Source organism: Vigna unguiculata, chromosome 8 (assembly GCF_037176805.1).
Source record: "Vigna unguiculata cultivar grain cowpea cultivar isolate G323 ecotype 2 chromosome 8, ASM3717680v1, whole genome shotgun sequence".
Classification (NCBI taxonomy): Eukaryota; Viridiplantae; Streptophyta; class Magnoliopsida; order Fabales; family Fabaceae; genus Vigna; species Vigna unguiculata.
In genome coordinates this window covers 7428302-7451863 of record NC_140799.1, presented here as the reverse complement: position 1 = coordinate 7451863, position 23562 = coordinate 7428302, and the positions used below count along the sequence as shown (strand labels likewise).

Here is a 23562-nt window from a genome sequence, read left to right as displayed (position 1 = left end):
TTTGACATTTGGTATTTGGACCTTTCATAATTTTGACATTTGGTATTACAACCCTATGACATTTGGTATTTGTGGCATTCTCATTTGGGTCATGGGTCTGCATTTTTAGCGGTCATGATATTTCTGATTGATTGTAAATTGGCAAAATTTTATACTTTACGCTTTCGTTTTTTATTTGACGTTTTTTATTTGACAAAACTCTCAATGTATTTAATTGTAGTATTGTGAGTTTGAGGGGATGTTAGCATAAACCTATATTTTAGGTCCATTTGCTTGTTGTTCTTAGGATTACCTTTGTGTGTATATATAACACACCTCTTATAACATTTTAGACATACTCAATCATACATAGTTATATTTCTTTATTTTCTACATTGACAATCCACGTAATAATGAATTTTTTTAGTTATATTACCTTTTAGTTAGGTTTAAATTTAATTTAAGTTAAATTCATTTAATAAGAAAGAATGTGAAAAAGTGATGCAACAAAAATGTTAAGAGTGTGAAATCTAATTCATAAATAGTATATAAAATCAAAAAATCTTGAAATTTTACTATTTAAATATAATTTTGATTACCTTAGTCAATATTTTGAAAGACTTTTGCATCGTTCATTATAATGATATAAAGAGGTAGATTAAGAACATTTAATGTCTTACATGTTTGAGGACAAAAATCTGAGTATTTTTTTTTTGGAAAAAAGCAGGTGTTATAAATGAGTTAAATTGGAATGAGGAGTATGCGTAAAGTAAAGAGAAGGTGATGAGATGATGATGATGATGATGAACGATGAATTAATGCAGAAAGATTGTGGTAAAGGAAAAGGAAAAAGGTTCATCTGGGAGTGTTTCGAGAATTAGCAAGAGTTGGAAAAAGTGTTGTTGACGTTGCTCATCATCATCATCATCATCATCACTCAGTTTAATTCTTTCTTCTTCCATAACTAACTCACTTTGCTTTTCCTTGTTCCTGCCATTTAAGGCATGCATGCATGCTTCATCCTACCTTTCTTAATGGGACCCTCCTTCAATTCCACTCTCAACTCTCATTAACATCTTAAATACCCTTTTTCTTCTTCTTAATTTGTGTAAACCATCAACATTTACTATACTTAATCCAGTTTTTTTCTTTTATAACAATTCTTTATTCATCGAACTTAAAGTTATGAATTTTGTTGAGAAATTATTCTAATTCATTCACAATATTTAGCTTTAATTATAAATCTTAATAAATATGATTACTTTTAATTTTTAATTGAGTTTCTGTTAAACTTTTTAAATTTATTAAATACCAAAAGAATTATATTTTTCAATTGAATTACTTTTGTTTAATTCTTTTGTTGAAAGGATGATATGATTGTTATTTTTGTTACTTGTTGAAATATATTAAGAAATATGTGATTAAGAAAATGATATTTTGATTTACTTTTAACTCATCACTCTAATCATTATTAGATTATTTCATCACATTACTATTAAACAAAAAATAGAATAAATAGTTGAAGAGTGATTGGAATATTAGATTAAAATATCATTATTATTTAATTAATACAAGATGATATCATTGTTATAAAGCGATAACCGTTGTTGTTTTCATTAAAAACAATATCTCATTAATAAGGATATCTAAAGTAGTTTCTTGGTCGATGTGAAAATTATTGGGAAGTGCTACAACTTCATTATTCAATACCTTTTTTAATAAGAGTAAAGGAGAAAAAAATAATTTCAAATTTTATCAGGATGGAAAACTGGAAAATTTGAAAGGGACTAAACTCAAAACTCTTTAATTTTATTGATAAAAAAATTGTTAATCTTTTTAAAATTTAATTAATGTAAATTAATTTAAAATTCCTCTTAAATTCAATATTGGGCTATTATTCTCTTTTGAAGTTGACTCCACCATTAAAATAGACCTATATTAGGAGGTTAAACAGTGACAACCCAATTGAAAACGAGCCACACTGTTTGGACTTCTTTATATTCTAAAGGCACGCAGCTTCTTCGTGCACCTCCATAAATTTCACCCTGCACACCCGATATAAAGAAACTTCTGTTTTTATTATTTTAAGATTGTGTGATTCAGAAGTAGAAAATAAATTTTGTGCTGTGAAATATGTATATTTTTAATCATGTAATCTGAAAGTTAAAAGTGAGTTTTAAATTGTATAATTTAGAAGGTATTTTTTTTTCCTAAAAAAACATTGGTATTATACAATTTGAAAATTAAAAGTAACTTTCAAAAGTTGAAAAGAAGTTAAGAAAAAAGTAGTTTCCGGATCACATAATAAGAACGTCATGTGTAAAAGTTGTTATCTGTAAAAATTAACATGCAACAACAACCATCATGTGTTGAGAGATTAATGTACATGTTTTATTTTTCAAACTAAAATATCAAAATTTGAATACAAGTGGACCAATGTACATATTCAAAGAATGTTTTGAGTGATTTGAGAGCATAAGCATTGTGATGATTTCATCTTTTTTGGAAGTTGAATACTTTGATTCCAAAGGCAAAGATGAGTGCAAACAAAAGTGAGAAACCAGCCACAACAATTGCAACCACTCCAAGAAAATCATGTTCAAACCCAAAATAGTTCTTCACAAATTCTTCAACCCTTTGGCCATTCTCAAGTGTGTGCATGTCATCTCCATATTGAGAAGCCACCAATCCATACAAGGTCCATGCAACAGGGCAAATCCAATAGTACCATTTCCACCATATGGGTATTCTCTGCATTATAGGGATGTAAGGTATTGTAAGATTGTTTAGTTTTATGACATGCAAAAACCATCTAATAACCATGTCGTTGGACCAATGAAAATAACACGTCTTGAAAAGTCTCATATCGTCTAAGATAACTTTAAACAAATTTAAACTTTAAGATTTTATGTTGGTAGTACTATCAGGTCTCTTATATAACAAGAGTAGTATTTTTTGTTGTTTATAGTTATACTGAAGCATTAATTTTTGGTTGATTTATAGTATACTATAGTGATAACTAGGATTTTTCTAAGCTGAGAATTCAAAACATAAATTTTGTATTGGAATTCACATACAAAAATACTTCAAAGATCAGAATAAATGTGTAGTGCTGTCAAATTTTTAATAAAAAAAATTCACTTGTTCTGTTATTATAACCAATATTCCTGATGCACTAACTAGCATATACCTATTAACTATGTTGATAATATATGAAAAGTTAAAGGGAAAGGTGTAACAAACCGATAAGGGAATGATGAAGCCTGAGAAAAGGCACCATACTGCATAGAATGAGGTGGACAATATGGCAGCAATGTGTGGGTTAGGAGTTATGGCCATGGTCATCATGCCATAGAAAGTGTAGTATAAGAAACTGAAGTAGGTGTAGTAGAGGTTCCAAAACACCTTTGGTGCTGTCCATTCAAATCCCATCATGGCATATACTATGATACCATATATCAGAGCCTGAGCCAAAATGTGGGGAAGCTCTATAATAACCTGCAATTGATCATGTACAAGTCCAACTATAAAATTTCATGATGTGTGTACCACAAATTGTGTCAAGTCAGAAAGAAAACTTATAACTTTTATTGTTTTTAGGTTTTGAGTCGGAGAAGATGTCAATCCCTTATGTGTGCGTAAGGTTTTGCACTGGAAGTGGTGTCAATCTCTTATGTGTGGATCGAACTCATATTTTATTAGTGTTGTGTCACCGTGGTTATTCTCCCTCCAAAGACTCATCAGGTAAGAATGTGAATGCTGAGTTAATGGTTAATTAAGACTATTATTTTGAGAGATTGTGATACCTATTTGCCTACTGGTGTAATAATAATACCTGTGAAATAGCATATGGTAAAGCTGAATACATTCCTGCAGCTCTCTCTCGGTAGAAGACTGTTCTCTCAATTGCTACTATAGGCTGCACCGAGGCACCATTCACAACCCCAATGAAGGTAACAGCAGCATACATTGAACCCATTGCATCAAAAAGATCTTGCTCCTTTCTCCTGCAAATTTTATTTCAAATGTTGAGAAATGTTTCTTTTGAAATTCATTTTCACTCTCTAGTTATCCATTTAATAGGAATAGAACGACCCTGTGAAGGTTTTTACAGTCAAAAGAATTAAAAAATACGAATCAATAAAAGTATAATAAGTTTCTGATATTATCTTTTTCAAATTCCATTCAAATCAATAGTGAACAAGCATTTGAGATGTTTAGTCATTGTGATGTGCTTTTTGTTTTCCAAATACCTTTTCAAGCCAACGTCCCAAAATATCACCCCAAACAATAAGCCTGTGGTTGTGGTAAATAGGAGTCTAACTGCAGTATATGATGTGTTCCGCCAATATGACAAATGTTGCTTCCATAGGCACGCTATGAGTTGTGCCATGAAACTCTGTGAATGCTGACTATGAAAGTATAGATCTCTTGAACCTTCACATGGTACACTAAGCTCCTGAATCAGTTGTTTGTTTCTCCTGATTAACAAATGGGAAGCATCAGAACCTATTCATCATCTTTCGGAACATTTTGCATTGACATCCTAAGCTGAGGAATATGTGACATTTGTTGGACTATGAAGCTTTAATTCAAGACATTTTAAGAAACAAAAATTATTGCTTATTTCCACCCAAATATTTGTTGTTCATACACTTGTTATCAGTGATAGTGGTGCAATGCAACTATGGAGTCTAACCTGTGTAGCTCTGAATTTTTGTACACATCTGTGAAGTCAATTTTAAGACTTGCCTCTTTGGCTGCTGATGTGACTTCCAACATCCACGTTGCTGGATTATAACCATCTTTGATCTGAGGAACTCCTGGAACAGCCTATAGTAATCATTATGTAAATATGTTAATGACATGATATGAGACAGATTATCCAACAAAGTTTACTCATTGACATGAGACTCACCTCAAAGTACTGGATCAGATGGGAAGAGTTGCTCCCAATTGGACCAGAATATATCTGCTCCCCTCCCAATTTCAGAAGTAACAACTGCAAAGGTTGATGTTGAAGTACTTAATATTATTTCGTATATGTTGTTGGATAATCTTTAATTTTGTTAGATAATATTTAGATTATGGAGTTGTTTTTATTTAGCAAAGTGATAGGGTATTTTATATTTGGTGAATTAAATTTAAGTTAGTTGTTATTTTAGTTAGTTAGAGTATCTAAGATTTAATTTGATATAGCATATTAGATAAGATAAGATTAGATTAAGATTTAGTTTGGTTTGTTAATATTTCGTTTGTAATTAGTTATATAATAGCTCATTCTCAATCAATGAAATACAAGTGAGTTACTTTGCATATTCTTTTAGTGTGTGTGAGTTTTTCCAGACATATGTAGCATGATAGGAACCTTAGAAGAATCACATCACTAAAGATAATTACTATAGTTGCTAGTCTCATATCCTGTAGACTTCACACTAGAATCTCATACTTTCGACGTATACAAACTGATTTTGTAGGGTTAAGTTAGATTTAAAATCTATTTCTCAACACATATAATGCATTTGATCATAACAGTAACACTTCTTACCTCATCAAAGGCGTCAAATATATCGATACTTGGCTGGTGGATGGTGCAGACCACAGTTCGACCTGTGTCCACAGTGTTCCTCACAGTTCTCATCACAATTGCAGCTGCTCTAGCATCAAGGCCAGAGGTTGGCTCATCCATGAAAATTATTGATGGGTTGGCCACAAGTTCAACTGCAATTGTAAGCCTCTTGCGCTGTTCAGTTGACAATCCTGTCTGCCCTGGCAATCCAACAAGTGCTTCTCTTAATGAATTAAGCTCTACAAGTTCCATAACTTCCTCAATGAACATCTGCATAAGTGAAATAAGACCTTCTGTTGTTATTGTTGAACAATTTTATGATATTTGAATCAGTTTTAAATCATGAAACTCATGCCTCTTTTGAAAAGAAAATTGTCCTAAAGCTACCTTTCTAGTTTCTTTATCAACTTCTGGAGATAAACGAAGCCATGCTGAGTATAGCAAGGACTCAAAAACTGTAACATTGGGTGAGTGGATATCAAGCTGTTCACAATATCCTGATATGCGAGCAAATGTTTCTTGCTTCTTTGGGTATCCAGATATTGTGATGCTTCCTTCAATGTAGCCACTTGTTTTCCTTCCAGATAGAACATCCAGTAGAGTAGTCTTGCCAGCACCACTTACACCCATCAGAGCTGTTAGCACCCCTGGCCTAAAAGCACCATTAATACCTTTCAGAAGTTCAAGACGATTCTCACTGATTCCTTCACTTTTCATTTCCTACAAAAAGGTTGAGTTTTAGTCCTCATACAGCTTTGCAAGTACTGGTAAAGATAGGTATGTGCTGTTACTATGCTTCTTAAGTTTTATAAAAAAGTAGAGTTTAAATCCATATACACCCTTGTAGGAACTAAAACTTAAGTTTTTTTACACGATTCTAAATGAGTGTTACCTACAAGGACTAAATGAATAATTTACCCTATTATATGTAACTAAACAGAAAAGTTAATCGAAACATGTACCTGTGGCATGTCTACAGAATATCTTATCTCGTCAAAAGCGAGGAATAGAGGTTGAAAAGGAAGAACCATGCCTCTCCTTTCACTGTCACTAGCTTTGTTCTTTTTACCAACTTCTTCAGAAAAGGACTTGGATGATGGACTTGCTTCTTTGTCCATCTTTGTATCTGTTTATCATCATATTATGTTATTTATGGCTTGAATTCCAAACTTCAAGTTACAAGCACAGAACCTATAGCTTAGAACTTAAGGACTCACCAGAAGAATTTTTTCTTGTTGGAGACTGAATGAACTCTTCAGCCATTGAAGCATTTCTCTCAAGCAACTTCTCTTGTGATAGCCCTGCTTGATCCTTTCTGAATGCTAAGCAACATACTCAATTATCAGAATGCCTTTGTGATCAGAAAAGAAGTGCAACTAAAAATCACAGCTCAAGATGGCACTTACGACTGAGATATTGCAAAGCCAGGGTGAAGAGAAAGTTGAAGAGAAAAACATAACCAATCAAAGCTCCTATTCCAATCCAATACCAATACGCTTGTGGGAAAAATCCACGAGATTTCAGTATCAGTACTCCCAATGTTTCACTGGAATTAGGACTAACCTGAAAAATATCTCAGCCAATTATCTTAAATAAATATTATTTTTCTAAGCTCATTCTTCTTCATAGGACTTCTTCACTATTAAAAACAAAGGGTATTCATTACCTTTCTCCAACTATTCCCAAGAAACTCATTCACAGCTATAGCATTTTGTCCATACATCAATGGTGAGGACCAGTAACCCCACAGAAACCATTTGTGCACATCCTCTGATGCAAAAGATAAAAGTTTTATAATAAGAAAGGTTCATTAGATTAGCCAACTTTGAGGTTACAGTGTCGTTTTCTCACCTCTGGAAATCACAAATCCTCCCAAAACTGTAACTGCAAGCAGTGCAAATGTGCCAGCAGTGTTTGCCACCACAATATCCCTTCCTAGTGCAGCCATCAACCGAAACAGTGCTGATGCCATCTGGTTAATGCAAAACACTACCAAGTACTGTTTTAGAAGCCTGCAATAAGATTTCTCATTAGATTCTAAAAGTGAGTGAGCAATAGCATAGTAGAGGAATGAGGACAAATGATTTAGGCCTTAATTGTTCATTGTTTTCAGAAACAGTTTTCTATTTTCTAAAATAATTTCCAATTGTCTTCTTTCTGAAACAAAAGTGTAAGAAGAGAATCAGACAAGTCCTTAGTTTGTTCTTGCCTGACAATATTTGGATCATAGCCAATGGCATAATAAGAGATACATTCCCAGATGGAAACCTCTACAAGGGTTAATGGTATTTTGAGGATCCATGGTGGAAGAGAATAAGCCCATGAAGGATAAAGAAGGTGGTCTCTTTGCTTGTAAAAGACAGGAAGTTTCATGATGGTCATATTCAGTTCTGATATTCCATTGAACATTGCAACAGTGACTGTGAAGAACAGAGCACCCATGTAAGTTTCTGCATCTGCCTTCGTATAGTGACTCATCTTGGTTCGAAGAAATAATGTCGTTGTCAAGATAGCTAAATAGGTAAGCTGAAAAGGAAGAACAAGCCATGCTTAAGGGCACGTAAATCACAAATAAAACAAGAAGAAAAGGACACAGTGTGTTTAACCTTTTATTCATGAACAATAGGATCAAATGTGTTGCTTTTAGTAACTGTGAAATTAGAATTCGTCTCCATTCCAACTTTTGATATATTTTAGTCCAAACTTAAAAAGGAATACATATAGTCATTTTAACCCATAAAAAATCAACTTTCTTTTGTATGTTAAATGGTGTTCTAGATTAGTATTTAAGCTAGAACATGCTAAATGGTACAAACAGCTTAAACGCCAGCCTAAATGCCATTTAACCGGTCAAACAAAAAAAAATCATGTAATTGGATTAGAAGTACTATATTTATTTACTTTTAAAGTTTGAGGATTAAACTGTATCAAAATTTGAGACAAAGACGAATTTCAGTTTTGCGTCCAAATTTAGGGATTAAAAAGATATTTAATACGAAAGAATAAATTGAATAGCATTTTTAGACTCCAAATATAGCTTAAAATCAGATTGTGTAAATGATATCAGTGATTGAATGATACTCACTTGTGTGGCTTTGAATATGTAGACAAAGGAATTTCGCTTCATAAGCAACAATTCTCTGCTAGCACAAGCCCTCAACAGCTCTTTCTTGTTAACACCATAATTCTTTGTGGTCAATGCATTTGGATGGCACTTAGACTTGTCAAAAGGATTTTCCATTTCATCTCCAAGTTGTTTACCTATGTGAAATGACTGGAAGGCTTCAGCAAAATCCTTGACAGTGACAAAGCTATACGGTTCATCTTTATCTGCCCAATATTGCCATTGATCTTTTCTTGATGTCACCTATCGCACATGAAGAGAACAAAATTTACTCTATCTTTACAAAAGCAAAGGAAATTTTTGAAAAGATTAAGTGAATCACACTCATACTTCTTGTAAGAAGTCAGCAACTCCTTTTCTTTCAGGACACTTGAAACCCATTGATTCAAAAAACTCTAGTACATTTTCTCTTGGTCCTTGGTACACAATTTGCCCATCTGTTAATAATATTATATCATCAAATAGTTCATAAGTTTCTGGTGCTGGCTGTAATAAGCTCACAAGTGCAGTTCCATTCAGAATATGGATGGATTGCCGGATAGAGTTGACAATCTGAAAAGTTGTGGAACTGTCCAAACCAGTTGATATCTCATCCATGAACAACACCCTTATAGGTCCAACCATCATCTCCCCTAAGCATTATTCATCAAGCAATTTTATTCAATAAACATCATTTCATAAGTTTCATTTTCTCATGTTTTTTCTTGCCAAATAGAGTCTACCTGTAGTGAGTCTCTTTTTCTGCCCTCCTGAGATACCTCTTATCATTTCATCTCCTACCATAATGTCAGCACACACTTCAAGTCCCAAAATCTGCAACATTCCATAAGAGAATATGTGAAACTTTTCTTGTTTCACTAGTCTTTTATATCTGATGAGTCTGGACTTTTACCTTAAGAATGTAGTCAATAACCACACTGTTCTGCTGCCCTTCTAGTGCTGCTGCCTGCAATGAACAACAAGTAATGAAACAATGAAGCTTCTTCAAAATTCAGTGTGCTCTCCGTTTCAAACATAAAGATTCAAGGCTTTCTTTTCTATCTTGTTTCTCACCTTCATGTATGCATCAACATCAGGATCTGCTTCAATGTTTGCTTCCTTCTCTCTTCTAAGCAGGTCAGTCAACACCTCTGTAAAGTAGTAAATTTTAAAGTTCTGATTAAGAACACTATTTTTTTTAGCTATGTTTAAAAGGTTTGTGCATTCTTTTGTTCACAATTACCATAATTCTGTCCAATCCCTTGACATCTTGCTGAGAAAGCCAGTGTTTCTCTCACAGTCATTTCTCCAATGTGATTATCATGTTGACTTATGTAAGCTGATGTCCTTTGTGGCACAAATTCCTCAAGCCCATGTCCATTGTATGTTACTCTCCCAGAATGCTGAGGTTTCATCTCCAATGATATTAATTAATATAATTCAGGAATTGCTCAACTAAAACTATGGTTACTTACTTTATAATTAGAGAGATATAATTAATATCAAGTTATTCTTTCAAAAATTTTAGTACTAAAATTGGTTTCCTTACTTTCAAATCTTTACCAAGTCTTCCAGCCAATGCCAACAGCAATGTGGTTTTTCCAGATCCTGGTGGCCCTAAAAGCAATGCCATTCTGCAAAAAGCTCATCATCAGAACAAGAAAATATCTAGCTTTTCATTTACAATGAGTTTTTTCAGCAAGGTAAAAAAATTGAAAAATAACAAAGGAGATTTTCTTGAATTCGAATTCACCTTTTAGGCTTTATGATTCCACTAACATTCTGAAGGATGTGTAACGGTTTCTTTGGACTTTTAATTATGTGAAGAGAATTTAAGAAGCCCTGAACAAAAGAAAGACCGGAAAAATAAATAGATGAAAACCAGTATATGAATAAAGTAACCATGTGTGAGATTTGAATTACCTCAAGCACATTCACAAAGAAGTTGAGTACTGTAGGCAATGCTCTGCTTCCAACATAAACTTGTGCTTCAACATTTATATGCTCAAATCGAACTTCAATTGTTGGAATTTCAAGCCCAACTCTGAGTTTAGTTTAACATAGCAAACACATCTTAATCAAATTTAGGATTTTGAGGCTTTCAACAGACAGTATGCTTCAGCTCTCAAGTTACACAACAATTTAGTTCCTCTTTTGAGGTAACTTTCTGTAGAGTTTGTGAAAATGTTTTCTGATTTTAGCTTATGTTTCACTTTTAATACAAAATCATCACCTAATTTGCAAAAATTTACATAAGAAAATGTGAAATATGGAAAAATAAGCCTGCTTTTAGTGTTTTCTATAAAAAATGTGAATACAGAAAATAAATAAGAAGTCTATTTAAGAAGCGAATTTCAAGTGTAACTCAATCTTACAAAATCAGTTTGTAAGATAAAATTTGGACCCACTTAAATATATATTGTAAATTGATCTTATCTTTAATCGATGTGAGATTACTAACATATAAACTTCTCAAGTAAGTACACACCAAGTACACACCGGAAAAGAAAATAAAACTGTAAAATGAATCAAGTTTATATGTCTAGTTAAAATGAGTTAATTCATTTTGTTGAAAATGGAACAACAAAAAACATGATATGACAACTTTGTAATGGAAAGAAATAAAAACGGACAGAAAATGTGAATGATGAATCCTGCAGAGACTCACCTGTCCATCCTTTCCCTGAGCTTCAACAAGAACCTCTCATTATCTTCTTCTGCTATCTTCACAAGTCTATCTAGAAGGCTCTTTCTCTCTGATAACTCCAATTGCTTGGTGTCAACCTCTTCTGCTTTCCCTTCCACTTGGTTGACCACACTTCTCTTGGTGCATGCCCTTGCAAGAAGTCTCTCTATTGCCACACACTTGAGAGTTTCCTCATCTTCTTCTCGTTCAGAAGTTGAGAAAACCCCCATGCAATGGCTCCTCCACATGTCAAACCCTCTCACTCTCTGTGTCTCACTACCCTCCATTGATCTCACACAAAGCAACACCAGTCATACAAAACTAAACCTTACACCATGTTGTTAGAACACAAGAGTGCCTTTTTCTCTCTTATATGAATGGCTTTTGAAGAATGAATCCATGTTTGTTGGAATTTATAGAGGGATCTCAAGAGGGGTTCACACTTGATGATTGAATGGATAAAGGAAAAGAGAGATGAAAACAAAGCATGGCATCAGTAGTAGTTGCACTCTAACAGTAAAACTTCGTGACTGTCAAAGACTTTATCTGTCATTTTGTGTTTGGCAATAACACAAGCTGTTGGTGGACAAAGACACAAAAATTTTTGTAGTAAACTATGGTTATATTTTTCCACACTCAAACTCAGTTTTCTCAAACTCTTTTAGCTTTAAGAAATGTGCATGATTATCTCGTGGATAGGGTTCCCTCAGAATTTTGATGACTCTATATTGTTTCTTTTAAGCACAGTTCATATTATTGTGTACTCTTGGAAGTGAGAACTCAACGATTTCAACGATGATATATTGTCTTATAGTGTTGGATATACGTGCACAGTGCCGATCAAAGATGTAATAGAATCAAATTAAATATTCATGGTTTCATTGATTTCAAACCAAATGCTAATTTCTAAGGTAAATTAGTGGGGACTTTTCTGGTTAAGACTAGTCAACGAAAATACTTGTTTACACAGAAATCTAAAGTGTTAAATATAATTATCATCATGTATAAATACACACACAAAAATACAACAAATGAAACTTCTTTGAAGATTAAATATTACAAATACTGATAGCAGTTTTAACATGTCACAATTTTTTTGTTCCATTATTTATATTTATAATAAAAACTAGTATTTAGGTTAACTAAGTGAGAATAAAATTAGAAAAACTATGGGTATGGGATGACAAAAATATCCGTGCCCGTGTCTGCGGCGTATAGTTACTATCCGCGGGTATTTTAATACCCGCTTATAAACGGGTCGGGTACAGACATCATATTATCTGTATCCGCGGGTATCCACTATGCAAAAAATTAAAATTAAAATTTAATTTATATTTTATTAAGTTAAATTTAACTAAAATTAAAATTAACAGTATATTTAATTCTGTCAAATTTAATTATAATTATAATTTAATTTAATTTAAATTTTATTTTTATAATTTTATATTAAAAAATTTATAAAATATATAATTTTTTAAATATTTGCGGATATCGGGTTCCACGGGTACCCGTGAATTTTAAAAATATTCGTGGGTATTTTTTAAGCGGATATCCGACGGATAAACGGGCGGATAGCGGACGGATTTTTTTTTTGACGGGTCGGGTTGCGGATAGGCACTGTCCGTACCCAACCCGACCCGTTGCCATCCCTAATGGGTACAATGTGAAAAAAAAAAATAGCGTAGACAAATGTTAATAAATAATTTTTAACTCTCAAATAATTTATTGTAATAAATCATATAATATAGTAGATAATAGAGCATTTTTTTATTGTTTTTAAATTAATAGATGATAAAAATTTATTAAAAAATATATAATATTCGATTCTTTAAAGATAAATGAATATAATCTTTATGATAAAACTACAAAAACTATATGGATTTTTTTTTAAAGTAAACTAGGTTATTGTTTTCAGAACAATCAGAATAAAATATTTTATTAATAAATAAATACAAACTAAATATAACTATTTAGATTTCAAAATATAAAACACTTTTATAATATTATTAAATTATAATATATATATATATATATATATATATATATATATATATATATATATATATATATATATATATATATATGTGTGTGTGTGTGTACATGTATATATCAAAATATAAAATATAAAAAAAATCAGAGTGCATAAGTAATCTCTCTGAGTTTTATCAGCTTCCTTTTGTTTTTGTTTTTATTAAATTAGATATGATTATGTTTTTAAGTATTTTGTGACATTTTTCTGTGTTGAATAAAAGTTTAAGTAACTATATCAAGAATATTTTATAGAAATTCAAATCCAAATCCATTTCTTTTACGACAATAATATACTAGTACATTTTAAAGAAATTAAAGTTAAAATCAATTCATTCATAAAGATTCAAAACATTTTAGTTTTAAATATGAAATATAATTATATATAGATATGTTTGGAGGACAGGCCGAAGAATTGAAGGAATTCATGCATATGCAAAAATTATAGGAAGAAGAAAATTCAATTCAGTTAGTGAATATGAACTTTAGTGAAAAATGAAAGTTATGACGAAATATAACTTTATGTTTGATGTTAATATAATTTTATTTGTAATATTGATATGAGTTTATTAAAAATAGAATACAAATCTTTTGAATTTTATAACAAATGGAAATGTATTCTCAATAAATAACTTAGGACTTTGTTTATCATGAAATAAATATTGTTAACCAAGTTTGAGATCTTGTGAAAAGGGAAGTCATAAGTTTTGAAATTAAATTTTATGCTTGGTTAAATAAATTCTCTCTAAATTTTTAAGAAAACTTTTGATAATCCTTATTGTTAATTTAAAAGTGCAAATTTTTTATCAACTGATATCATTTTTTAAGTCTTCTAGTCTCCTTTCACTTTTTCTATTATTTTTTTCATGAAAGTTGGAAACAATCAATGCTAGAATTTAAATATAATTGGTTAAACTTCTTAATCATGTAGTCATCTCCAATATCCTCTCATAATTTTGTTTCATAACTTTGTTTTTTTTTTTTTTTGTCTCAAACCACCTCAACTTGTTATATCTCCTCAGTAATATTTTTCAAACCTAATTTTCTTATCAACATTTTTCAAACCTTCAAGGATAGAGTAGGTGATATATTGATTAAATTGTTGAATGAATTTTGGTTTGACAAGACTGTAAATAACATTTGTTTGTGTTGAATTTCCAACATAAAAACATGTTTTAGGATAACGTGAAAGAATTTAATCATGGAGAGGTGTTTTAAGAATCTATCTACGAAAATAATAAAATTCAATGACAGAAAGAATTACAAACACTTAAGGTTCTATTTTTAAAAGTGGTGAAAATTATGATTTCTTATTTAAACAACTGATACTTCAAAAGTGGTAAATATTACATTGTTAAATTTAATAATTTTAATTAAAAAATATCTATTTCTAATTATCTTGTTATCATGAATATTTTAAGATTAATACCATTAAAAGGTTAAATTTATTCATATTTAAATCTATTATGCATAACTTAATTTTCTTATATTTAAATTCAACTATATTTTATGAAATGAAAAGTTTGTGGCAAAAGGTAATATTGGGTGTATCGATTCCCACTTTCCTTTTCAACAAAACCCAACATAAAATAAAGTTAGGTTAATTAGGAGTCCATTTGGAGTAAAATATTGGAGTTTGAGCAATCTTTCAGTGTTCTTCAAAATCTAAATATATAAAAGAAGTTATTAAGACAAGAATACTATTTTAAACTATAACTTAGAAAGTGACATGTCATAAAAATTTAAATTAAATGCTTGCATGTCAATATTCATGACATATGATACAATAATGGTTCTTTATGAGCAATATATTAAATTACAAGATGATGACAAAAATTAATGACAACTCATAAAATCAAGTAATACTATTAATTTAGGGCCAATTCTAGAGGTAAAGATGATCTAGGATTTTGACAAATGTATATAAACACCATTTTTTTTTACTAGCTAAAATGTTCATAAAAATTGGGTATAGTTGTATGATCTAGAGTGAGAAGCATTGTGATGATTTCATCTTTTTTGGAAGTTGAACACTTTGATTCCAAAGGCAAAGATGAGTGCAAACAAAAGTGAGAAACCAGCCACAACAATTGCCACCACTCCAAGAAAATCATGTTCAAACCCAAAATAGTTCTTCACAAATTCTTCAACCCTTTGGCCATTCTCAAGCTTGTGCATGTCATCTCCATATTGAGAAGCCACCAATCCATTCAAGGTCCATGCAACAGGGCAAATCCAATAGTACCATTTCCACCATATTGGTATTCTCTGAAATTGTTACAGTAAAAAAGAGTGTTTGCTTGTAAATATGCTTCAAACTCTTACTTTAAATTCACAACTTCTATGCTTACAGGGTGTTTGATAAAAGAAAGCAAACCCAAGTAACCATTAGGAAGTGGCATTTTGTTTTAGAGTGAGCAGTGACATATAAGAAAAAAAAAATTTAAACAAGGTTGTGTGACTCACAGATAAGGGAATGACGAAGCCTGAGAAAAGACTCCATATTGCAAAGAATGCACTGGACAATATGGCAGCAACATGTGCATTGGGGGTGATGGCCATGGTCATCATACCATATAAGGTGAAGTATAAGAAAGTGAAGAACATGAAGAAAAGAAACCACAAGAACTTTGATGTGGTCCAATCGAATCCCATCATGGCATACACTATAATCCCATACATCAGGGTCTGAACCAAGATGTGAGGAAGTTCAATAATAACCTGCAAATACAAAACAATTATTAGAGTTCAACTTTTACAGTTCAATGATCTATTAGCTTTTGTTGTTGCTTTGCAGTTTGAAGTATGACAGATATGTATGCATAAAAAAACTCAAAATTTTAATCAACAGTGTGTGGAGTAGAAAAAGTGTGTTACTACTTTACCTGTGCAATTGCATATGGCAAAGCTGAATACATTCCGGCAGCTCTCTCTCTGTAAAAAACTGTTCTCTCTACAGCTATTATAGGCTGCACTGAGGTAGCATTTTGTACTCCAATGAAGGTAACTGCAGCATACATTGAGCCCATAGCATTGAAAAGATCTTGCTCTTTTCTCCTGTGATTTTCATTATTATGCAGTTATTAATAACCATCTAGGTGATAGATAATATTTGTTTTGAATTTCATTTTCACATCACTTTGTTTATATTATCTCCATGCATTGTTTGCTTTTTCACATACCTTTTCAGGCCAATGTCCCAAAATATGATCCCAAATAACAATGCTATTAGTATTGTGAATAGGAGTCTAACTGCAGTATATGATGTATTCCTCCAGTATGATAAATGTTGTTTCCATAGACAAGCTTTACATTGGGCTACCAAAGTCTGTGAATACTGACTATCAAAGTGTAGATCTTTTGAACCTTGAGGTGGTATACTAAGCTCTTGGACCAATTCTTTGTTTCTCCTATACAATTAGAAGCATCAGTAAGTGATTGATCAAAATCTTGATAAACAACCACATTAAAATCATCAACAATTGAGTCCATTTACTTTGAGAACACACTTGTGTTCACTTTCCAAACAGATGTTTGGAAAGTTGAACCACACAAAAGAATGATAGTAATGTATATAAAATTGAAAAGAGAAGGTTGAAACAGATAGTGAGAGTTAGAAACACAAAAAGGAAAAGTGAAAAGAAACCAAACAGCTACTGATTCTAATATGTGAGTGTTGGAAGTCTAACCGATATAGTTCTGAGTTTCTGTACACATTGGTGAAGTTGACCTTAAGACTTGCTTCTGTTCCTGCTGATGTTACTTCCAACATCCAGGTTGCAGGGTTATAACCATCCTTGATCTTAGGAACTCCTTCAATAGCCTATATCAATCATGCACTATAGTGAATATGCTATATTTATAATGCTACAGAAGCAACTTATGTTTATATGTGTGTTGTGTGTTGAATCTCATTTACACCAGAGATTCACCTCAAAGTACTGAATCAGATGGGAACAGTGGCGGCCTAATGGACCAGCATATATTTGCTCTCCTCCCAATTTCAAAAGTAGCAGCTGAAAAAGTGGAGATGGAAATACTTCATTCTTTGAAACACAGTTTCCAAAAGGGTGGCTTACACTGAATTTAACCTCAATGTGAAGACTAGTTAGTACTTACCTCATCAAATGCATCAAATATATCAATACTTGGCTGGTGGATGGTGCAAACCACAGTTCGTCCTGTGTTCACAGTGTTCCTCACAGTTCTCATTACAATTGCAGCTGCTCTAGCATCAAGACCTGAGGTTGGCTCATCCATGAAAATTATTGATGGGTTGGCTACAAGTTCAACAGCAATTGTAAGCCTCTTGCGCTGCTCAGTTGAAAGACCAGTCTCTCCTGGTAAGCCAACAAGTGCTCCTCTTATTGAGTTAAGCTCAACTAGCTCCATGACTTCCTCCAAGAACATCTACAACTCATTGAATGGAGTTCAAGTTTACAAGATATTATGTCTTTATGCATGATGTGATGACAACAAGTGTACTAAATCGTTGCAAGTAATAAGATATGGTGAAGAGAGACGGTCAATATTAAGGAAACTTCTTCATAAACACTTCTACAAGAGAAAAGTACGAAGAAAAACCAAGATTAGTTTCTTCTTCTGTTAAAACTAGATTATAACTTCTACAAATCAATTTATTCTGTTAAAACTAGATTATAACTTCTACAAATCAATTTATACATCAAATGATACGTAGAAGTTATAAGCTAATTTTAGCATACCGAAACTAATTTTAGTTTATGGATCATTTTTCTTTCTTCTTTTCTCTGTACTTAGAGAAGTTTTCATGAGAGAACCTGATCATTCTTTCAGGACTTAAGTGATGAGTTTCCTGTTTCAATTTAGACAGAAGAAAGTTGTACCTTTCTAGTTGCGCGATCAACTTCACCAGGTAAACGAAGCCAGGCCGAATATAGCAAAGATTCATAAACTGTAACATTGGGTGAGTGAATATCAAATTGTTCACAGTATCCTGAGATTCTTGCAAATGTTTCTTGCCTCTTTATGTATCCAGATATTGTGATGTTCCCTTCAATATATCCACCAGTTTTCCTTCCAGCTAGAACATCCATCAAAGTAGTCTTACCAGCACCACTTACGCCCATCAGAGCTGTTAGTACTCCTGGCCTAAAGACACCACTAACACCCTTCAAAAGTTCTAGACGTTCCTCAAAAACTCCTTGCTGTTTCATTTCCTACAATCAATACAACAGTTCTAATTATTTTTCCACAAATATCAGACAAAGTTTAGTGCTATAGCAATTTCCTTGTCCACTTGGAGCAAAAAAAGTTGAAGTAGGCTCTAAAATATAAATGGGAAGATTTCACTTGAAAATAAAGTACCTGTGGCATGTCTATAGAATACTTGATCTCATCAAAAGTGAGGGATAAAGGTTGAAAAGGAAGAACCATACCCCTCCTTCCACTTCTGTTAGTCTTGTCATCACTAACTCTTCCAGAAAATGACCTCGATGACATACTTGCTTCATCTACCATCTTTATTTCTGACTTGTCATCACATTCAATAGGTTATGGCCTCAATACACCAAAGCACAAGCTGAAAATGGAGAAACTGTAACTTGTGCTCAAGGACTCACCAGAGGAGCTCTTTTCATTCGTTAATTGAATTAACTCTTCACTTGTTGAAGCATTTCTCTCCAGCAATGTCTCTTGGGATAGCCCTGCTTGATCCTTTCCAAATGCTGCAGAAGAAACATGTTCAATGAGAACAAATTAAGTCTGTGGTTATATAAAATGATCCAAGTAAATTTCTCAGTTAAAAGATGCATGAAGATGGGACTTACGACTCAGATATTGCAAAGCCAAGGTGAACAGAAAATTAAACAGAAATACATAACCAATTAATGCTCCTACTCCAATCCAGTACCAATAAGCTTCTGGAAAAAGTCCACGAGTTTTCAGTATCAAAACTCCTAATGTTTCGTTGGAATTTGGAGCAACCTACGGCATCAACAAATCATCTCATAAATATATATCTAACTTTCCAAGGCTCATTGTTTCTCATGAAATATGTTAACCATTGCAAACAAAGAGTGTTACCTTTTTCCAACTATGACCAAGAAACTCATTCACAGCTATGGCATTCTGTCCATACATCAGAGGTGAGGACCAGTAACCCCACACAAACCATTTGTGCACATCCTCTGGTACAAAGAACAAATTTATCATAAAAAGGTTTCATTACATAAACCAAATTTCAAGTTACCATTTTTCTTACCTCGCGAGATCACAAATCCTCCCAAAACCAGAACTACAAGTAATGCAAACCCTCCAACAGTGTTTGCAACTATAACATCCCTTCCTAATGCAGCCATCAACCGAAACATCGAAGATGCCATCAGATTAATGCACAGAAGTATCAAGTACTGCTTCAAAAGCCTGCCAGTAGAACTTCTCATTAGATTCCAAAATGAATAACCAGAAGCTTAATTGATGATGTTGTGGCTTCTTGCCTTAAAAAATTTGGATCAAAGCCAATGGCATAGTAAGAGATTCCTTCCCAAATAGCTACTTCTATAAGGGTTATAGGTATTTTGAGAATCCATGGTGGAATAGAATAAGCCCATGCAGGATAGAAAAGAAGGTCCCTTTGCTTGTAAAAGACAGGAAGTTTCATAATGGCCATATTTAGCTCTGATATTCCATTGAACATTGCTACCGTGACTGCGAAGAAAAGAGCACCCATGTAAGTTCCTCCATCCTCCACAGTCTCGTGATGCATCTTAGTTCGTAGAAATAATGTTGTTGTCATGACAGCTAAATAGACAAGCTGAAAACAAAGGATCAACACATGAATAAGGATCCAAAAGAAAAAGACAAGAAGAAAAGGAGACACAAAATTTTAGTTTCAAATTAGATAATATGAACAGAATTAGTGATTGAATGTTTCTCACTTGTGTGACTTTGAATATGTAGACAAACGAATTTCTCTTCATAAGCAAAAATTCTCTGCTAGCACAAGCCCTCAGCAGCTCCTTCTTGTTAACACCATACTTCTTTGTGGTCAATGCATTTGGATGGCATTTAGACTTGTCAAATGGAGTGGCTAGTTCCTCTCCTAGTTTTTGACCTATGTGAAATAATTGGAATGATTCAGCGAAATCCTTGACAGTGACAAAGCTGTAAGGTTCATCTTTACGTGCCCAATATTGCCACTGATCCTTTTTTGATGTAACCTGTTGCAGCCCCACAAGAACAAAATTAACCTTAATTCCATAAAATATGAACAAGAAAATCCTTAAAACCAACACCAAGTGAATCACACTCATACTTCTTGTAGGAAGTCAGCTACTCCTTTTCTTTCAGGACACTTGAAACCCATAGATTCAAAAAACTCGAGTACATTTTCTCTTGGTCCTTGATACACAATTTGCCCATCTGTTAACAGTATTATATCGTCAAATAGTCCATAAGTTTCTGGTGCTGGCTGTAGCAGAGAAACAAGTGCAGTTCCATTCAGAATATGGATAGATTGTTGGATGGAGTTCACTATCTGAAAAGTTGTGGAACTGTCCAAACCAGTTGATATCTCATCCATGAACAACACCTTTATAGGTCCAACCAGCATCTCCCCTTCATTATTACGCAGAAACTTTTAGTAATCAAGCACTTTATAGGTTCCCAATTCTTGATTTAAGTTATTTTTCATGCTGTTATTGATAAACAGAAACTACCTGTTGTGACTCTCTTTTTCTGCCCTCCTGAGATACCTCTTATCATTCCATCTCCTACCATAATGTCGGCACACACTTCAAGTCCCAAAATCTACACCATTTAAAAAGGGAAAACATGAAAAATATTATGCTGTTTCTTCAGAAACCATCAATATTTTCTTTATCTGATGAATCTGAACTCTTACCTTAAGAATGTAATCAGTGACTACCCTCGTTCTCTGTCTTCCTAATGCTGCAGCCTACACAATATGATCCTATGAGTTCAGAATTTCAAACAAAGTTCTTTGTCAAACCTTTTTTTTATTTTCTCACCTTCATATAGGCATCAATATCAGGATCTGGTTTAATCTTTGCTTGTTTCTCTCTTCTTAGTAGCTCAGCCAACATTTCTGTAACGAAGTTAAATTCAAAACTCTGATTTTGAGAATTTAAGATTGTTGAGATGATATTCGGTTAAAAGGTATTTTGTATTGCTTTTTTTAACTATGATTTTATTCCTGAAAATGAAGCAACAAACCATAATTCTGTCCAACCCCTTGACATCTAGCTGAGAAAGCCAGTGTTTCTCTCACAGTCATTTCTCCAATGTGGTTATCATGTTGACTTATATATGCTGATGTCCTTTGTGGCACAAACTCTTCAAGCTCATATCCGTTGTATGTGACTCTCCCATAATGCTGAGGTTCCATCACCAATTATATCAGTCACTCAAATGCAAGCTATAGTAGTAATAATTATGAATTATGTGAGTTATTCTCTCATAGTTATCATAATTAAAGTTTGTTTTCTTACTTTCAAATCTTTACCAAGTTTTCCAGCTAATGCCAATAGCAAAGTTGTCTTTCCAGAACCTGGTGGTCCCAAAAGCAATGTCATTCTGCAAAAGGTGCTATTTTAGTAAAATCAATACATAATCATACAATGAAAAAAAAAAAACAGTAAGAATTGAGTTCACCTTCGAGGCTTTATGATTCCACTGACATTCTGAAGTATATGTAACGGTTTCTTTGGACTTGGAATTATGTGAAGACAATGTAAGAATCCCTTGGCAAAAGGAAGAGGTGGTTTCATAATTAAACGACCAGAGATAAACCAAGAAAAAAAACACTACAGAAACAGCATGTGCTATATCGAAATACCTCAATTACATTAGCGAAGAAGTTCAGCATTGAAGGCAAGGATCGTCCTCCAACATAAACCTGTGCTTCCACATTAACATGCTCAAATCTAACTTCTATTGTCGGAATATCAAGCCCAACTCTGCATATTCAGTCCAACAGATCAATCACAAGCATCTCAAATCTCAATATAGTCTCAAATCCACCGAGAATCAAGGCCTTAAATTGCAGTTACTGACACAGTTTTGTAGCAATCCTTGATACTAAAGGAAAGTTGCATACAACACCGTGACCCTTTTGAGATATTTTCAGAAAGAAACTATGCTTCAATAGGCCATGTTTTCATTTTCAAAAGGGTAAACAAATCAGCTTTTGTTTGAATGCATGCTGCAAAAAAAGTGGTGCTTTCATTCAAAAACAAAACTCTAACCTGTCCATTCTCTCTCTGAGTTTCAGCAAGAACCTTTCATTGTCCTCTTCTGCTATCTTCACAAGCCTCTCCACAATGATCTTCCTCTCTGTGAGGCCTAGTTGTTTGATGTCAACCTCTCTCCCTTTACCATCTTCATTGTTGAGAATACTTCTCTGAATGCGAAGATACGTGGGGAGTCTCTCTATTGCTGCCCATTTGAGAGCTTCTTCATCATCTTCACGTTCAGAAGTTGAGAAAACATCCATGCTGTTATTCCTCCATATCTTAGAACCACTGCTTCTTGCACTGTCAACTCTGGATATGCCACTTCCCTCCATTGATCTCACACAAACCAGAACTTAGCTTTCACTGATACCAAACCTTCAGCATCTTCTTCTTCTTCAATCTCATGTCACAAGATGATGTTTGTTCCTCTCTCTGAACAATGTATTTGCCTTGGTATTTAGTTATTTATGCAGCACTATCACTTCACTATAACATACTCTACATACACTTTCTAAAGTTCACCTTACTTTTTCTAAATATGAACATCCCCCTATTTCGAATATAAAAAGATCAATTGATATTTGATACCCACCAAAAAATAATTAGTAGTACTATTTTTACTTTAAAAAATATATTTTTCTTTAACATGTAATGTAAAAATAGAAGAGATTCATCTACAAGAAAATGGCAATTGAATAAATGGCATTTTAAATATGATTTTTGTAGATAAGACGAATTTAGTTTAAATTTGTTAATATTTATAATAAATACCTAAAGTATTTTTTAAATAACTAGGGACTTTATTTCATACTAAAGAATTCTAAACTTGGTATTTGCATATATTTTATATGAGAAGATAGGGTAAAGCATTAGTACCTTACCTCTATTCTATTATTTTGGGAGAATGTCTTGGTCTTACCTAAAAGAAGGCACTAAAACATGACTTTTATTATTATTTGATATT

At 32.9% G+C, this 23562-nt stretch overlaps 2 protein-coding genes across 3 annotated transcripts; both read right to left on the bottom strand.

Annotated features, from left to right (window-relative positions):
• Window positions 1-2346: 2346 nt before the first annotated feature.
• On the bottom strand, window positions 2347-11896 carry LOC146884084 (pleiotropic drug resistance protein 1-like). Of its 2 annotated transcripts, XM_028084855.2 has the most exons (24): window positions 11320-11891; window positions 10575-10695; window positions 10405-10493; window positions 10201-10285; window positions 9895-10054; window positions 9726-9802; window positions 9565-9618; window positions 9395-9485; window positions 9003-9304; window positions 8634-8915; window positions 7758-8074; window positions 7400-7560; window positions 7215-7318; window positions 6955-7111; window positions 6766-6870; window positions 6511-6674; window positions 5936-6268; window positions 5528-5818; window positions 4898-4981; window positions 4679-4812; window positions 4233-4460; window positions 3815-3986; window positions 3223-3477; window positions 2347-2730 (listed from the first exon to the last, which is right to left on the bottom strand). In XM_028084855.2, the coding sequence occupies exons 1-24, from the start codon at window positions 11622-11624 to the stop codon at window positions 2473-2475; spliced, it is 4329 nt and encodes a 1442-aa protein (XP_027940656.2). In that variant the 5' UTR covers window positions 11625-11891; the 3' UTR covers window positions 2347-2472. The 2 variants fall into 2 exon arrangements, with proteins under 2 accessions (XP_027940656.2, XP_085521730.1); XM_085665604.1 differs by having other exon boundaries at window positions 10405-10695; window positions 11320-11896.
• A 3199-nt stretch (window positions 11897-15095) lies between these two features.
• On the bottom strand, window positions 15096-23092 carry LOC114194544 (pleiotropic drug resistance protein 1-like). The gene is made up of 24 exons (XM_028084854.2): window positions 22611-23092; window positions 22202-22322; window positions 22018-22106; window positions 21855-21939; window positions 21580-21739; window positions 21375-21451; window positions 21248-21301; window positions 21063-21153; window positions 20660-20961; window positions 20283-20564; window positions 19842-20158; window positions 19607-19767; window positions 19429-19532; window positions 19173-19329; window positions 18966-19070; window positions 18712-18872; window positions 18231-18563; window positions 17485-17775; window positions 17298-17381; window positions 17055-17188; window positions 16548-16775; window positions 16251-16422; window positions 15832-16086; window positions 15096-15633 (listed from the first exon to the last, which is right to left on the bottom strand). The coding sequence occupies exons 1-24, from the start codon at window positions 22928-22930 to the stop codon at window positions 15376-15378; spliced, it is 4341 nt and encodes a 1446-aa protein (XP_027940655.2). The 5' UTR covers window positions 22931-23092; the 3' UTR covers window positions 15096-15375.
• Between the last annotated feature and the right edge of the window lie 470 nt (window positions 23093-23562).